This window comes from Miscanthus floridulus, chromosome 3, assembly GCF_019320115.1.
Source record: "Miscanthus floridulus cultivar M001 chromosome 3, ASM1932011v1, whole genome shotgun sequence".
Classification (NCBI taxonomy): domain Eukaryota; kingdom Viridiplantae; phylum Streptophyta; class Magnoliopsida; order Poales; family Poaceae; genus Miscanthus; species Miscanthus floridulus.
In genome coordinates this window covers 88,944,678-88,963,291 of record NC_089582.1, presented here as the reverse complement: position 1 = coordinate 88,963,291, position 18,614 = coordinate 88,944,678, and the positions used below count along the sequence as shown (strand labels likewise).

The 18,614-nt window shown below is 43.9% G+C and overlaps 1 protein-coding gene across 2 annotated transcripts; it reads left to right on the top strand.

Annotated features, from left to right (window-relative positions):
• Positions 1 to 9,249: 9,249 nt before the first annotated feature.
• Positions 9,250 to 17,958, top strand: LOC136541882 (receptor-like protein kinase At3g21340). Of its 2 annotated transcripts, XM_066534051.1 has the most exons (13): positions 9,250 to 9,328; positions 9,404 to 9,941; positions 10,297 to 10,766; positions 13,682 to 13,820; positions 13,933 to 14,004; positions 15,061 to 15,132; positions 15,202 to 15,270; positions 15,413 to 15,561; positions 15,646 to 15,917; positions 15,997 to 16,123; positions 16,621 to 16,689; positions 16,793 to 16,982; positions 17,259 to 17,958. In XM_066534051.1, the coding sequence occupies exons 1-13, from the start codon at positions 9,268 to 9,270 to the stop codon at positions 17,653 to 17,655; spliced, it is 2,625 nt and encodes an 874-aa protein (XP_066390148.1). In that variant the 5' UTR covers positions 9,250 to 9,267; the 3' UTR covers positions 17,656 to 17,958. The 2 variants fall into 2 exon arrangements, with proteins under 2 accessions (XP_066390148.1, XP_066390147.1); XM_066534050.1 differs by lacking the exon at positions 16,793 to 16,982 and having other exon boundaries at positions 9,252 to 9,328; positions 17,259 to 17,477.
• Positions 17,959 to 18,614: the final 656 nt, after the last annotated feature.

The following is an 18,614-nucleotide window of genomic DNA, read 5'->3' as shown; positions in this document are numbered from 1 at the left end:
CTAAATCAGCTCTTGGAGTACCAAAATGGATACACATGATTATGGGTAAAGTAATGAAGCATAAGTTACATACGCATAGTTAGGAGTAAAGTAGTGAACCATAAGTCCACAGTGTCCTTCCTGTCTCCACCGATGAATTGTCTGATTGTCAGGTACAAAACCACCATGCTTCTTCTTGCTCTTGTACATCTCTATGTCAATAACCATGAGTGCAACAATTTCCTCATTCATCTCATTCAAAAGTTGAAAAGAACGAGTTGCAAATGAAGTTGTTGAAAGGGAAAGGGAAAGCGAATATGAATCACTATGCAATAGATGCAAGAGGAATGGGAGAATTCAAGGAGTGCACTTAGAGAAGAGCTAGCTATAAGAGTTTATTTCATTACTAGCACAACAAAGAGAAGCTACACTACAAAAGGTAATAATTATGGAAATCCACCATGGACATGTACATCCCCGTATGAGAGCTATTGTTTTTCCTCATTTTTGAAATGTAGGTTAACCTAGGAACTATAAACACCACAGAAATGGCAGCTAGTCCAAGGAACGATAATGGTAATGTTACACCTAAACATGTAGAAGAAACACTAGAAAATGTTATGAAATTTCAAATTTTACAACCATCATGGATTTGTAGATTGTATTAGAGCTATTTTTATCCTAATTATCTCATTTGTAGACTAACCCAAAAAGCATCCTAACCGTAGAAAAATAAGCTAGTCCATCTAGTTGTAGCACTCGAGCTTCTAATCATATCTGAAGCCTTTTCCAAAAAGGCGATGGCAATGCATCAACAAATTAGGGGGCATGATGTTGGAGTTCTCAACACCAGCTTGCTCTTCAACGATGAAGAAGCACTCGCGCCCTAGGTAGAAGTTTTCCGCCTCATCGGAGCCAAACTCCGAGTCAGCCCTCGAGAGTAGCTCCACGAAGGTATGCGCGAGGCAACGTCAGTCCCGACGGTGACCGAAAGGATGATACCACGTGGCGCCTCTCTGCTCATCAGCTACTCTAGCTCGAGCTAGAACATGGTGGCGGCATTCTGGATCCTGTAGAGGAGATCTAGGAAGGTGCACCAGAAATAGGGAGCCAGTGATCATCTAATTATGAACGTTAGCTAGTGTGTAGAACATCCAGCGGCATTCCACCATGGTGGGGTTTGGACCCAAACCGATGCGGATCTAAAGAGAGAGTACCTCCATGTCAACATGCAGGAGGCCAGAGGTAAAGAGACCGGGGACTCATTGTTCTCCGACGTCGCCCCACCAGAAAGATGGAGCTCGCCACTGTGATCAATGACGTAGTTTAGACTCCCAAAGTTGAGAGCCTGGTTGAGGGTAAAGGCGCTACCGGCGGAGATGATCTCATCGGAGAAGGCACGCCGCCCTCAAGGGTGATGCCTCCTGCTCCGATATCAAAGATGGTGTCCTGAGCCACCGAAGAGTGGTGATCACGCATGATGCTCCCCTACCTAGCACGCCAATTGTCATGGGTTCGATTCTGCGACAATAATCTAGTGCTTTGGACGTGGGTCTGCATGCGTGTTCGGTGGTTTAGCACTTAAGGCACAAAGGATTTATCCTAGTTTGGCATCTAAGCCCTACATCTAGCAATGTTCTTTGTGTTAGCGTGCTCAATCGGGAGAGAGGTGGTAGGAGAGCGCTATGCTACTGATCTAGGGTTTGATCGCTCAATCTATGATTCAATCCTTTCTATAGAAGCTCTTGCCTAGTCTTATATACAGGAGGGCAATGGGAACACACTGAAGCATGGTTCTCATGGTTTTCTAAGGTTTCATGTCCGAATATTCGGTCGGTGGTGCCGCTAGGCACCATCCCTCGTCTCTTGATCGGGGTCGATAGTTCCAAACCGTCCCTAACATCCTCTATTGTAGCCTGGTGCTGATCATCAGAACCTATAGTTGTCATTGTACCATGCCCAGATTTGTCTTCCTAGTGGCATCCATTGGACACCAAGGGTCTAGTCGCATGCAGGGTGAGACTGCCAGGCAGGCCTGAGTACGTTCATGCAGCGGGAGCGTGGTCGCCCTTATCGCGTTGGGTCACACCCTAGGCTGCAAGCGGCCTACACGGCCTCACAGGAGCGAGGGAACCGAGTCCCTGCAAGTCCTAGCGCCTTGTGGCTATGCCTCTGAGCCTCTGTGTAACACCCTAAATCATTTACTAAAACATGTTATGAGCATCATGTTTATATGTTAATGCATATGATAGAATATGTAGATAAATTTCTTGTAACTTAAAATAACAAATAAAATTGTTCAACAAAAGTTGATTCAATAGTTCATGTATATCAAGTAGGTTATAAAACTAATTTTTATTAAGCAAAAATACTATAGAACATGTGTGCGATACTTAAATAAATTTTAAAGAACAAACTTTGTCGATGACAGTGAAATACTTGCTGTTGAAAAATGATATTACTAGCTAGTATTTCTACTAGCCTAGAAATTGCAAATTGAAATCAAGTTCAGCTCAAAAACTTAGAAAATTTACAAGTCTGTCAACAGCTAGACATTGCTATGTTTAGTAAATTATTTTGAGAGATTGGGTTAAGGGGTGGTGTAGTATTATAGCTTGATGTGGTAGTCTCATATGCCATCTTGAGCACGGTGAAGATGGTTTGGCTCCTGAAGCAACCATTTAGTTGTTTTGGGCGCTTTAAAATTCATGCACGACTCGGTCTCGGGCTGGTTGGCCGCGTGGGCAAGGTCACCATGCTCGGGCGCTCGGCGTCACCGCGTTGGTAGTGCGTGCACACGCTGCCGTGCGCGGCCGGCCATGGCTCCCTCTGGCCTGGCTGCTGCTGGTTCCACTGCATAGAGCTGCTACCGCCCTCCTCGTGCCACGACGAAGCCACTGCTGGCGCTATCACCTCATCGTCGCGTCCGTGCACTGCTGCCTCGCTGCGCTACCGACCCACCTCGCACCACGACGCTGCCGCTGCCATCGCATCGTCATCACGTCCGCGCCTGTCCATTGTACCCTCTGCGCCGCTGTTGGCACAGTTTGAGGTCGCCACTGCCACGCGCACATGGCCAGGCTCATCGTCTCCTTGTCATCTAAGACACTGTAGCCATACGCACCATGCCGGTCGGGGACGCGCACACTTGTTCGTAGCGTCTGCTCGCGTGCCTCCATGTTCACGCCGACCGCATCCCGCCAAGGCAAGGATGAGCCGCACCATCCAATTTACCCAGCGAACGATCACCTCCATTCAATTCATCGTATCCACGCCTTCACCATCAGGTCCTCTCGATGCCCGACCCTACCCAGCCTTGAACCTTGCTCGGCCAAGCTGCAATTTGGAGTTTCTTCCACCGCCGTGCCGATAAGGCCACGTCCGGCCATGGATGTGGGTAGCCCTCCTACCGCCCCTCCCGAGCCAATTCACTTGCACCACTAGCTTCACCTTGCCTCCCTCTCCACCATATGCGCCTTAGCCGAACCGCTACCGCCTCCCTGTCGTCACTGATGCGATTGTGCCACCAGGTGCACCACCACACGGCTCGGCCACACGTGGCCAGCCATCCTCCACCCCAACCATCACCTCGACTAGGTCTACGGTAGTCTACTGATGCTCCCTCGCTGGCCACTAAGGTTCTTAGGTGCTCTAGATCACCGAGCCAGCTGCGCCGCCGTAGCAGATGGTCGCCCATCACTACAGCTCACTCCAGTGCGTCCCACCACCCCTCGCCGCCGCTTAGCGTAGCTGCTCAAGTAAGAGATGGTGATCGACCCGTTAGGTGGGCCCGTGCAGGTCCTAGGTGGCTGGCGTAGGCACTTAGTGTCGCTGCTCGCCGCGCCGCCGTGCACTGAGTTGCTAGGGGTGTGCGCGGGTGAATTAGGGAAAAAATCTAGGGGTTAAGTGAGAAGGTTTGAGAGAGGAGGGAAATAGTGATAGTACTTAGCTGTAATTTGGGAGAAGTGCGAGGTCTATTTTGCAAAAACATAAGCGCGTGTGGGATTTCCCCGCCGCGGGCCGTCTCTGCTTGGGCCGGCGTCGCATGGGCCGCGCGGGAGAATTTGTTTTTCTTTTTCATAAGGAATTAGAAATAGTTCTCTAATTTAATTTTTGAGCTGATCTTTGGTAAATCATATAAAATCATGTAGGTGTCCACAAATTATGAAACAAATTTTGTTAGGTTTCTAAAATTGTGCTCTATCTGTTAGTGTATTTAGTTCATATATATACATGTTGATACCTAGAGCTATTAAATCATTTGAGAGTGTTTAATATTATTAGGTTAAATATTGTAGGAATTTTTGTGGTAAATTGGTGATAGCTTTAGTCCTAAAAATTTTATGGTAGCTTCATTGTATTATTATGTGCTCGCTGTAATTTTTGTAGCTTTAGAATAGACTAAACATTATGATAGTTAAATGCTCTTTATTTCAATATACATTAAATCATTAGTAGAAATAAAGATATATCCTTCGTATGTAAAGCTAGGTGTTTGTTAGTTGAACCCAACACTTTGCTTGGTAAAGATGATAGTTAGCTTAGTATCTTATTCATTAGAGCTAGCTTAGTAGCTTAGTATGTGTATTCTTATTTTAAGAGTTGTTGTTGCATAAATACTAAGTGTTGCATCATCATCGCATGCGTGTAGAAAAACTCTAAATTGGAGCTTGGTCATGCTCGCTTCAAGGCTGGGTGGGGGTCGGGAATCAGGTGGCTTAATGGAGAATCAAGGGACGTGATGAATCGAGCGATGGTGACTCAACCATGCCGAATTAAGCGAGTGGGGTCGGCCGGTCGTGGTGGCAAAGAGGGTGGGGCAGGTCTGGCTTGGCTCGTCCTCGCCTTGGCGACAAGTGATCGGTCAGACCCGAGGCGGTGTCTGCGCACCCGCTACACGACAACGTGGCCAGACCACGTGCGCGCGCACGGAGGCGGGTGGGGGCATGGCATGCGCGGCCATAGCGCCATTAAAGCGAGACGACGGCGCGAGGCAGTTGGGACAGCCCATGTGTGTGCGAGGACAAGGCGAGCGGCAGCGTAGCATAGCGTTGCAGTGGCGTCAGTAGCGGCAACACGAGGCAAGGCAGCAGTACGGATGCGATGGCGAGGTGATGGCGTCGGCAGTGGCTCCGTCGCGGCGCGGGGCGAGACAGCGGCAGTAGCGGCGGCTCCGCGCGGTGGGGCCAGCGGCAGTGGTGGCTCCACGCGGTGGGGCGCCGCAGCCAGGCCAGAGGCAGCCACGGCCGGCCACGCGTGGTAGCACGCGCACACTTGACCAGCACGGTGACGCCGAGCGCCCGAGCCTGGTGATCGCGTCCACCCGGCGAGCCATCCCGAGAACGTGTCATGCACGAATTTTAAAGCACCTATAAAAACTAAACGGTTGCTTCTGGACCTAAACCATCTTCACTATACTCAAGATGGCATATGGGACCACCAAATCGAGCTATAACACTACACCACCTCTTAACCCAATCTCTCAAAATAATTTGCTAAACATAGTATTGTCTAGCTGTTGACAACTTGGAAAATTTTCAAGGTTTTTGAGCTGAACTTGATTTCAATTTACAATTGCTAGGCTAGTAGAAATATTAGTTAGTAATATCATTTTTTGACAGCAAGTATTTCACTGTCATCTACAAAGTTTGTACTTCGAACTTTATTTAAGTATCACACACATGTTCTATAGTATTTTTGCTTAATAAAAATTGGTTTTAAACCCTACTTGATATACCTGAACTATTGAATCAACTTTCGTTTAACATTTTTATTGATCATTTTAAGTTACAAGAAATTTATCTACACATTCTATCACATGCATTAACACATAAACATGATGCTCATGACATGTTTTAGTAAATGATTTAGAGTGTAACACCGACGGTGTTACAAGAAATACAGATACAGAATGGTGGGAGTGAATCAAAGTTGTAGTGTTGCATGCTCATGCACGTGGAGACTGCTCGCGCCCGCTTCGCTTCTCACGTGCACGAGGGGACCGCCTCTGCCTGCGCTCACTTCCCACGCCTGCGCTCACTTCCCACGCCTGCTAATGAAAACACTTCCAATATGAAGTACTTGCTGCAACATTTTGAATATACACTTGCAACAGGTGAAAAATTTGGAACGTACGCTTATTACATGCGTATAGCCACTACAACATACACGCAACATCTAGATAAAACACTTGCAACATATGTCTGAAATAGATGAAACATTTAGAACATACGCTTTCAACATATGTGTGTAGCCACTGCAACATATGCAACATCCAGATAAAACACTTGCAATATATGTTTGAAAACAGCTAAAATGTTTGAAATATATACTTGCAACATACGTTTACAGTTATTACAACATATGCAACACCAAATCTAGTTTTGCAACATCTAGATGAAATATATGACATATACATCTAAAATGCATGAGCTATACGGAGCTTGATGCCAGCGTGGAGCACGATGCCACGGAGTGGTGCGGAGGTCGCCCGTGCAGAGCTCATAACGCCCAGCGTGTCTGAGATCCGTCCGAACTGACAGACGCCCTATAGGGAGCGTTACCGGATTATGAAATCTGAGGTCTCTGGATTCTAAAAGCTAGCTATAAGTTAGATCTCTCTAGATTCTAGAAGCCAGCTTCTATAACCTTTCGCAAGAGAAGAAATTCCTTTCAACACTGATTTGGGCCATATATTTGATTGTGATGGTAGGGAGTTGTCACAATGCCGACCTAAGTCACGAGTCACATATATATAGCCTGCTCGACGATGGCCGTGGCACGGAACGGAACGACTGAACTGATGAGTAACTAACCTGTCTCACGATGGAGTCGTCGTCTTTGGTCCGATTTTTTTTTTGAAAGTTCACATATATTAAAACATTAGAACCAGAGTACATAGTTTTGGGAAATAAATTTTCAATTACATGGTGAAAACCACTGAATGGCGCAGAAGAGAGTGTGCCTACTTCAAGAGACTGCATCCCAAGAGCAGAATCTAAGCAAGTAAATTTGAATATGTTCTCCAAATTCGAATCTAACAAAGGTGTCGGATGGTCCGTTGAATGCCCCATTGGGGAAATGGTGAACACTATCACCGGGCAATGCATGGCGACAAAGACCACATAGGGCCTCCCTTGTGCATTGTAGCTCTGGAGGTTGGAAGCTAAGTCAAAGATACGAAGTTAGCGACACCGGACTCAGACAAGCACCTCTGCAGAGACGACAAAACAGAGATTGCATCCAAGGACCGAATATGGAATCCACCCTAACAAGGACGACGAGCCTCGAAGAAGCAGCACAGCAGATAAGCGCCTTGTATCGCACCAGAGGACATGGTCGACGAAGACCTGGCGACACTCGGCGTAGGGCTGCACGGGGGGTGTCGGGTGGCTGAGGCATATTGACGAACACCTGGTGGGCGCAGACCAGAGTAATCTTGGCATTCATTCATAGTACCGCAGCCAACCCTGGCCGTCTGGCTTACCAGTCACCACCGTGAGCATTGAATGGGTGTGTGCGGCCTCGACCAGACTTTTTTTTTTAGACCGGACCAGACTATTTTCTATTTGGTTCACGACTCCATATTTTGTATGTGTAGGCTGAATCCATCCACATGACATCACACATCTCTTTCTCCTCCCAACCGTCGCCCATTATCTCCACTCCAAACAAATGCATCGTCCCCGCTGGTGTCATCAGTTGCTTCCATGATCCTTTGTGTAACTGTGAATCAACGATACCAAAAAAAGGTCGGTTTTCTTTATTATATATACTAAATTCTTGGATATATTGCTCGGGCATGAATAATGACATCGCCATCTGCCGCCTACAAAGGAGTCCTGATGCGCCAGTGTGGATTATGCTGGGAGCACTAGGGCCTATTTGATTGCATGGACGGGGGCTCGGCCAGGCTACCAGGTTGCAAGAGGCTTTGTTTGTTTGCCTAATCGTCCATCCGAGTCCGGTCAACATGGTGCTTAAAGCACCGTGGAGCCTAGCCCCGGGAAATGAAATCGAATTTTGTTTTTCCAGGGTGCAGTTTTTCGCTTTGGCGGATGTGCACTCGTCCATCAGGGGGCATGGGTGTGGCCGGTGGGAGTGAGTGATATGTTAGGCCCGTAATATTTTCAGACAAACAAACAACATCTACACAAGCCTAGCAAATACAAGTTCACTAAACAAAATAAGTTGTACAAGTCTAGCTTTTACGAAAAATGCCCAGGCTCTACTGATCCGCACCGGTCAACCTAGTCCCGGCAAACAAACAGGGAAACGAATGAACGGAAGTCCTCGAGAAACATGGAAACAGTCAGCTTTTGCTAGGGCATCTGATCCCCAAGAGAAGCCCCTAAACACTTCCTCACCTGCTGTCTCCTCCTATCCATACAAAATAGCAATCAGTGACTCATCTTCCCTGCCTCTCGCAAATTTAGGGGAGGGTTGAGGTTTCTCTCAGGATAGTCTCAACCTAAAACTATGAGATAGTTTCCATACTTATCAATAGACGCTACACAAAGAAATTGGATTTTCAATAGATAGTTTCTTCAAAAATATATTTTTTATCCTATCACATCTTCCTATCTTGGCTCTGATGTAGATATAATTTATTGTATAAGAAACTATTTTCTTCTCTCTTTCTTAATTCTAATGTCACCTCACTATTTTGCTTAGTTGACATCCTAATGCTTTCACTCGAGTGTGCAATCCTACATGCGAATGGGCATGTGGTCTAATGGTAGGGTTGTCTAGTGGGACGCTACCCACCAGAGTTTGGTGGGTTCAAACTCTGGTGATCGCACATTTTTCTAAAATTTTTCCTGAAATTTTAGGGTACACGCACATGTGCGTGTTCGGTGGTACTGCACGTTTCCCACGCACGGGAGGCGAGGCCTCCCAATCTCTTCTTTGCGTGTGTACGGACGCGCACGCGTGTGTGCGTGTGGTGTAAGTGTGGAGTGTGTGGATTGTGTGCGTCCAAATTATACTCGATAAAAAATGAGTGTGCAATCCTACATGGCAGCATATTTTTAGGTAACTAAAATAAATGCTTTTACTCTCAATTACGAGATCCGATATTTAAACAAAGTGTACGGTCACATTTCTTGTAGTTATATTTAAGATCCATATTGCACTCCTTGCATGTTTTTTAAAGGAACCACCGGATCTCAAGGGGCAAAGAGAATTGGAATATTGACATATCGTAACTAACTCTATAAATACGAAGCCGGACAGGGTGTGTGTTAGTGTGCTGCATCCGATGCTTTGTCGATAGATCCTGAAACCATCATGGAGCTCTCGTTCTTGGTTTTACTACTGCTGATTACCCCTGTCGTCGTCAGTCAGCAAGGTAACCGATAATCTTGCTTCAACTTCATCGACCATGTGACCTCGCCACCTCGGAATTGATGAATCATGCGTGCAGATTTCCTGAGCATCGACTGCGGCGTGGAAGCCAACAACAGCGGATACACGGACACGTACGGCAGCGTCTACGTCTCTGACGAACCATACACCGACGCCGGCGAGAACCACAGGGTAGCCCCCGATCTCGAGAGCTTGTTTGTGGGAAATGATCGAACGCTGAGGAGCTTCCCGTCCGGCCAGCGAAACTGCTACGCGCTCCCCACCGTGGCCGGGACCAAGTACCTGGTGCGGGCCTTCTTCGCGTACGGCAACTACGACGGCAGGAGCAGCTCGTCGGTGGAGTTCGACCTGCACCTGGGGGCCAACTTCTGGACGACCGTCGACGCGGATGCGAAGACCAGCTACGTGTACGAGGCGATCTTCGTGGCGTGGGCGGGGTGGGCGCCGGTGTGCCTGGTCAACACCGGCCATGGCACGCCGTTCGTGTCCGTCCTGGAGCTCCGGCCGCTCGGGGACATCTATCCCGAGGCCGCACCAGGCCTAATCTTAAGTATGTACAGACGGCGAAACATGGGGGAAAGCGTTTCAATTATACGGTATGTCACATGCATCTTTCAATTGGTTCTCCGTGTGATAGAAACTGAATTATGGCAAATTATATTCTTACAATAACATTACAGATAGAAGAGTGTCCCTCAACAGCGTATGTACAGCAAAACTGAAAAACAAAAAGCTCAGATTTGATGATGGTAGCTAGTTATGAAAAGTGAAAACTAGATTCTAAATCCGTATAGTTAGGGCCCTGCCCCCTGCAGTCGAAAGAACAAATATTGGTTTTTCTAAATTCATAATTTTTACTCTTTCATTCATTCAGAGCCTAGGATGTCTACTACGGTCATTCTCAAATCAAACTGCTTGATAATTAACTTTCTCCTAACTCGGTCGGTGAAGGTATCCTGATGATCGGTACGACCGCTTTTGGTGGCCCATGGACAATGCCAGCCCACGGTGGGTGAACGATTCGACCACACAGTCCATCCAATCGGACACCATTTACGGCGTGCCCTCGGCCATCCTGAAGACGGCCGTCGTGGCAGGGGGCAACGACACGGCGCTCACCGTGAGGACGTGGCAGTATGACACGCCGAGGTCCAACTCGTTTATGATACTCCTGCACTTCGCCGACTTCCAGCAAACCCAGCTTCGACAGTTTGATATCCGCATCAACGAGAATGAATCGGGACCCAATGACACATGCTACCTGACTGCAACCCATACCTACGCTGAAGACTGGGCTACCGACGGCAGCTACAGCATCACTCTGGTTGCGACCAACGCCTCCGTGCTGCCTCCGATGATCAATGCGCTCGAGATCTACGTTCGCATCCCGTACGAGACTCCGACGACACTCCCTCAAGATTGTAAGTCCGTATAAGCTAGCCAGCTCGGCTCTCTTCCCTCAAACTCACCTTCAAATATACTTGATCTGTTCTAAATTATAAGCTTTTATAAATACATCGTTTATGCATACATCATGTTATCTACATATACATTGAAATACATACGATGTTTAGATATATAATAGAAACATTAATGTATTAAAAACTAAAACAACTTATAATTTGGAATGAAAGAAGTATCGCTCTACTATATATATTTTCGTACCTTATACATACTGATGGGATGTGTTCAGGTAGCCATCTTCTTCGTACAGACTCACACACACTACAACACTTCTATGACTGCAAGTGCAACCCCCATTTGTTCATCTATATATAAATTATATTTTTTTATTTATCGTTGAAAACAAACCCAAATATATTATCAACGTTGGGCATGCACCACGGTCTCTGTCTATATCCTATTGAACGAGATGTAAGCTCGTAGTGACAAACTAATAAAACTCTAAAAGGATTACGTTTGGTGCAATCATTTGTGATATTCCCGGTGCATATTGTATCCAAGATTATCATTTTATAGAAACTAGCAAAGAAGCCCGTGCATTGCAACGGGATAAAAGAAATAATAGTATCTCTAGGCCAATAGATTTGATTCAACTCAAATGATCACCTCACCTTTCTCCGTACCTCACCTTCCACAGTTGATTACTACAGCTCACATCCAAAGTACGTGTTTCTCTCCCATCCGCAACTACATGTCACAATAATGTTAATTTGGTGTCATAATAGTCGTTATACTCTTTTCTAGAAATATGATCAAAACTAAAATAGTTTTAATTAATATAATTCTAAAAGTTGATTTCATTTGGAGTTGGAGTGAGTATAATAAGAAAGAGTCTTCTAAACAATAGTAGTAGTTACATGCACATTATTTTCCACTACTATTGCAGCATTATTTTCCACTATTATTGCAGCATCTATTTTAGGTAATAGTATATCACGCACTCCTACATATGTTACCATGGTATTACGTGTTCCCGTTGCAACGTACGGACAATTACCTAGTGATAGAAAAATTACCCGTGTGTTGCTAGAAAAAAGATATAGCAAACTTATAATCTATTAACTAAGCAGTGGGATCATAACTTTTTCTCAAATATGTGACTCAACTCTAATATATTGCAAAAAGTAAATATGGCACAAAGTTAATATTTGAGAAAGTTTTTTTTTTCTGGAACATGAATCTTGTCGTCATGCTGTGCAAGAATTACGAAAAGGACTGTCGCACAGCTTACTTGAAGGCCTTTAGTTTGGACGGTCTCAAGCAAAGTTCTTATAGTCACGATGTCATTTAAATTATTGCAGCTGAAAATATTTCTTTTACGGTCTCGAGCTTCTTGTCATCGAACTATGTGAATTTGAATTTCGAGAAACATGAACTAAATACGATATGTAATTAGGAAATGAAACATATGTTCAGTTAAGGGTGTTTTCCGGACATCGACATGCAACACCACCCGATTCCAGCCTAGCAGCAAAAGGCCCGACGTGTGGGCTACATTTTTACATCTAGAATCCTTGAGTTTCTCAAATTCAATTAAGACCATCTCACCTTTTCTTTCTTTCTTGCACTTATTCACCTGGAACCCTTCCTTATCTTCTATTTCTTTTTCTCATCCTTTCCCCGAAACCACCGAACAGAGCCGCCCAATATCGAGCCAAACCCTGCGGCGGCGGCCTGATCGGCGGTGAGGAAATAGTGGCAGGAATTTAGCGGAGAGAGGCCCGGTCTGGGCTCTAGGACCATCGCCTTGCTCGCCCGCCTCCTGTGCCGAGCCGAAACCAGGATGGAAACCGAAACACAAACGCAAAGCAAGGTAAAACGTGAACACAAACACAGAAGGCAGAAAAAATAGTGGCAGAAATTTTGCCTCTTTATTATTAGGGATAGATGTCATCACAATTATCTAAAAATACAGAAATGTCAAAATAAATAATTTTTGTGGCACTGTGTCTACGAGAGTACATCAACATCATTAGATTTTGTGTTCGAGAGTATGGGTATGGTACGAAGGTTATATCTACCATATGACAGTGAACGGCCCTCTAGCTAAGTTGGTTAGGTGGTCTGAATAGCACTTAGATCCTATAAGTTCAACTCCCCATGAGTTTTTTTTAACCACATGATACAACTTTCTTCTCTGTCCTACCACATGATACAACACTTTCTTCTCTGTCCTATCAAATGATTTGCCACAGTAGCAAAAAAAATCACATGTGACACTGGGCCTTATGTCTCGGACAAGGATGCCAAAAAATGGAGTTCATATTTTCAAATTAATTGGTAAATATATCGACTACTACCATACCACCAAAGCTTTTGGATAAGTAAACTCAACCCCCTTTCAATACCAATACATGTGTATGTACAAGCATGGGTAGGTGGCTACAGTCTGCTTTGCTCGCTTCCATACAAGTTGAGCATGGTTGCACGCCTGCACGGTCACGGAAGAACCTTCCATGTTTCATGTCTCTCTTCCATCTCCTTCCTGCTGTATGGTGGCGGCGACTCCGGCAATGAGGGTGGCAACGACCTCACCCTCTAGAACGCGGCGGTGGCGGCAGGGGCGAGCTGGGCGATTTAGCATCCTTCCCCTCGCGCGCCCTTCGTCTTAGCTTCCAATCGCAACGCCCACCTGATGCGCCATACCTTGCGCCTACCCTTGTACCCAACGTGCTCGATTAAATGTCGCTTAAGGTTGTGGCACTGAACTGGGTCTGAAACCAGGATGCTAAAATGGTTTGTCAAAGATTCTACTAATTCGAATTGATTGTTCCCCTTTTCCTCTCTTGTTTATGCAGTTGTTTTGTAATTCTTGTATAGGTGATTAGACCCACTTCCCAAACATAGTCATGACCATATTTTTGCATGCTAGTTGACGCCATCATGTCTATCAAAATCGAGTATGGAGTGAAGAAAAACTGGATGGGTGATCCATGCTTTCCAACCAAATATACTTGGGAGGGCGTGAAATGCAGCAATGCAAGTGGCAACACATCGAGGATTACATCACTGTGAGTATCTGATACATTATCGAGGAGGTCGTACACCATGATCTCGTATGTGCTAATATATTACTAGTGGATTCGATAACTGATTTATGTTGAATTACAAATTCTCATGCAGAGATCTCTCCAACAGCTCGTTACATGGCACAATATCTAAGAATTTTACGCTTCTCACAGCACTCAAGACTTTGTAAGTGCTATATTACAGCAGACTAATGTCCTCTGCTTTCATTGTTTATGTCCCAAGGGTTCACATTCCATGACTGGCCATCCCATTCTACTACCTGGGATCATGATTAGTCAGTTTCTTTGGCTTATGTGTTCTGCGCTAATAACTTTGTTTGTTGGATCACTAGAGTTTTTTTTTTTGGAACGAATCCAGATTACAGGCCTCTGTAAAACTGAAGTACCATAAACCACTCTCCTCAAGCTCAAGCCTCTATACTGAGGAGATAGAACTTATGGACATATGTTGGGTTCTACTGTAGTAGCATACATTCCACCTCATTTTTGTGCGTGTCTTGTTCTGTTTCGAATCTGTAGTTGCCAATCAAATGCATGAGGCATAGTAAGAGAGCCTTTTTTGTGACAACATGTATGGCATAACTGCATGGTGATCTTTTTCAATTAATAAATTAAATCACTCTTTTATGTTTATATTTATCAATATTTAATGTACCTTGCTCTTTAGTTTTGATCAAAGGGCTCTAGCAAATTTAGGCCCTGTTTGGTAGGGCTCCTCTCTAGCTCCTCCGGCTACGGAGGAGCCCTACCAAACGGTTTAATACGAGGAGCCGTTTTTCAATGAAAAAAGGAGACAGAGCTGTTCTGAAGGAGCCACAAATTGTGGCTCCTCCAAAATGGCTCCAGCTCCTCCGGAGGAGCCCTCCAAAACAAGGGCTTAAATGGAGTCTTTTTTGTGACACCATGTTTGGCATAACTGCATTGTCATCTTTTCGAATTAATGAATTGAATCACTCTTTATGTTTAATTTATCAATATTTAATGTACCTTGCTCTTTAGTTTTTATCAAATGGATCCAGCAAATTTAAATGGACATAATGCTATTAGAAAATTAATTGATGTACCAGAGCATACTTGTCAGGACTATGTTCCCACTCCCATGATTGAACTACAAAGCTTTTATTTCCTACTACTAGCTTGATATGTTAAATTCCTTTTCTGTAGAGTTTGAATCGATTATCTATGTACTTTTTGACTTACTATAGTTGTGCAAATGTTTCAGAGATTTATCTTACAACCAGTTGAGCGGGTCAATACCTGATTCCCTACCAAGTTTGCCTTCCCTACAAGTTCTGTAAGTGTATATTTGTCGCAAATTTTTACCAACCCAAGGACGTTACCAATCACCTTTCACTTTCTACAGAAATGTATCTGGCAACCAGCTGAGTGACGAGTCCCTATGTAAAAATTATACTGGACCACTTATTTTCAGGTTTTGATTTTTTTCTCAATATCCATTCCATTAATATGCTTGAGTTTTGTATTGTATCTCTTACTGTGACCTTCAAACAAGTTACTGTTTAAGACATTTTCTCCTCGAAAATAGACCCAGTTCTGATTTTCTATACTTTCAGACATGATGGTGGCTCTGTATGCAACAAACCTTCTCCAAGCCTGCAAAGAAATAAAGTAGCTATCATAGCTATTTCAGTAGTGGTTCCTGTGTTGGTAGTAATTTTACTTCTTGCATATTTCATCTGGTGGCAGAAAAGAAAGCCTAATGGTGTGCATCCTGTTGCTCAATTCTTTACTGACATGTATTAACACTTTCAATTTATAATACTTGACCTTTCTTATCTGATACTAGTGCAACCAGTCCCCATACATGGCCCAACAAGAGATTCAGAACCTGATAATGCTTCAGGAAGCAAAAAAGGTCATGGGTACAACCTGAATAAAACTGAGAATCGCCAGTTCACATACAAAGATCTCGAGAAGTTCACTAATAATTTCAAGAAGTTCATAGGACAAGGAGGTTTTGGGCCCGTCTACTATGGCCGTTTGGAAGACAGCACCGAGGTTGCTGTCAAGATGCGGTCTGAATCATCATCACAAGGGCTTGATGAATTTTTAGCTGAGGTACCAAATTTCAGTGGCCTAGAAAAAAGCATATTATCAATTTAACCAAATAATATATGTTTCGTACCTTGTTACATAGGTCCAGAGCTTGACAAAGGTGCATCACAGGAATCTAGTGTCTTTGATTGGTTACTGCTGGGAGAAAGATCATTTGGCACTGGTGTATGAGTACATGTCTCAGGGCAGTCTTTTTTATCATCTGAGAGGTATGTCTATGGAAAGCCTATTGAGTATTGATTTAGGCATAACCAGCTATGTGACCTCTTCAATTTGCTTTTGAAATATCTATGCATGGTTTGGACCTGAGAAACTATCTTGAGTGCCTTATAAATAATTCTGGTATCTGAAAAATCAGAAGCCTTTTGTGGGGTATCTACACGTCTTCCTACTGAAATGCCTAATCCTTAGTGACAGCATGGTTGCGAAATATTTGCCAGCATCCTGCTTATATCATCAGTACATCTTAACATTGGGATGAGGGGTGACTTGATGCTGTGAGCTACATCCAATTACCTTTATTTAGTTTAGTGTACGATTTCAGCTAATGTGTATGTTAGAGGATCGGTTTTATTTTGGTTATTAACTATATTGCAATTCCATTATAGAATATTATATCAAAACTAGGAAAAGGAAACATTCCATTAATTTGTTGAAATTGACACGTGAAGCTTTTAAACTGTTCTGTTATGTTAAAACATTGAAGGTAAAAATGGTGTTTCTGAAGCCTTGAACTGGAGGAAACGTGTACAAGTAGTGCTTGAAGCTGCACAAGGTATACCGCAACAAAGCACATCAAGAAAATTGGAATTAAGCAAATCCTTCATATGGTCATTATTGTTATTCTCATTTTTTGGCATTTCCTGTGATATATAAAGGCTTAGATTATCTGCACAAAGGTTGCAATTTGCCAATAGTTCACCGTGATGTGAAGACCAACAACATTCTCTTGGGTCAAAATCTGCAAGCTAAAATAGCAGATTTTGGACTTTCCAAGACATATCTTAGTGATACACAAACTCACATATCAGCCCCTGCAGCTGGCACACCTGGTTACATGGACCCTGCGTATGTCTTATCTTTCCTTGTGTATTATATTAACATTTCGGTATTTTTTCCATGTAACTTATTTCTTGAATGAGTACTAAGTGAAAGAAAACTAGTAAAACTCGCCTTAATGCAGGCAACATGGTTTCCTTCTCTTCCAGTTTTCTTATTCAATAAAATTAGGCTCATCTGGTGCTATGTTTTGCGAATGCGCATGTAGTGCAGCTGTAGTAAAGCATTGTTGCCAGCTGCTGGTATGAAGTGTTTCTCTTGAACTTCTTGTTGCTATTTCTTAAGGTACCACCTCTATGGAAGGCTCACTGAGAGCAGCGATGTGTACAGCTTCGGAGTTGTTCTGCTTGAGGTAGCCACTGGTGAGCCCCCAATAGTGCCAGGCCATGGCCACATCACTCAGCATGTTAAACAGAAGATGGCCACTGGCGACATTGGCTCAATTGCTGATTTGCGACTTGGAAGTGCCTATGACATCAACTCCATGTGGAAGGTAATCGACACGGCTATGATGTGCACCACGGATTCTGCTGCTCAAAGGCCAACGATGGCCACAGTTGTGATACAGTTGAGGGAGAGCCTGGCGTTGGAGGAAACTCGTGAGAAGGACAGTAGCATCAGGGCAAACCGAGGGAGTGACATAGAAGCTATGGTGTCCACATTTCGTCCATTGACAAGATGAAGCTGTGCCTGTACTTGGATTCGGTTCATGGTTGATGCGTCTATACTAAAAGTATACAATGGGTTTTTGGTGAATTCCTTGTCATGTGAAGACAACTAGTGTATAATTGTGCACTGTTTTGAATCTTCAATTGCTTGTGTAAGGACTCTGAGAGTCCACGCTTGTGTGTGCGAGTAATAAGGTTTGGTGTGAGCTTGCAGCTTCTTCAGAATCCAGATATTATGAACTCCCCATGCTCTAAGTAGTTTTGACAAATATTTCCCATGTTTGTATGTAATTGCATCGAACTAATAACATAAAGGATTGATTAATTTGAAGCGAGGGGTCCAAAAATTGAGCATGAGCCTTTCCATTCAACCATGCATAGCTCTGTTCAATTTCAAACAGTTCCCCTTAGATATCCTATTGCCACCATGATTACACTTTTATTCGTTGTTCATTTGTATTTTCGTGTATTTTACTGGTTGAATTATCACAATATTACCTGCTTAGATAGCTACCTTTCTTAAATCCATGTTTACTTTTCCTGTGATCATTATTGTCACTAAAATTAGATATGTCGTGATTGTTATTTAGTTTGACTGTTACGAGATTTCTCTCCTTGTTTGCAGTTTATTTGAATGATCAAGGCCTGTTTGGAACATGGGAAACTTTTCCTATTCTGTGTTTTTCTTATGAAATTGAACTGATTCTTATGAAATTCTTATATGATTCATGTGAAATTCATGGGTTCCAAACAAGCCCTCCGCCCCCTTACATTGAATATTTTAGTTTTTATTGGCTTCTCCAAATTAAATTTGCAATGGCAAACTAAAAGTTCCCAAATCCCTAGTCTATAAATATAGAAAGGAAACTTACGTCTAATCCCAGGTTGAAAGCTCTGAATCAGATTCAGTCCATTTGCAAACATAAATCTGTGCCTGTACCAGTGTACCTGAATCTGGCTCCTTGATGGCCAC

Bases quoted from the DNA above. Each gene is read 5' to 3' on its own strand.
- LOC136541882 (XM_066534051.1), top strand. From the start codon at position 9,268: ATGGAGCTCTCGTTCTTGGTTTTACTACTGCTGATTACCCCTGTCGTC. The intron at 14,005-15,060 runs GTAAGTGCTATA...CAAATGTTTCAG, and splicing joins CTCACAGCACTCAAGACTTT to AGATTTATCTTACAACCAGT. The intron at 16,690-16,792 runs GTATACCGCAAC...TGATATATAAAG, and splicing joins AGTGCTTGAAGCTGCACAAG to GCTTAGATTATCTGCACAAA.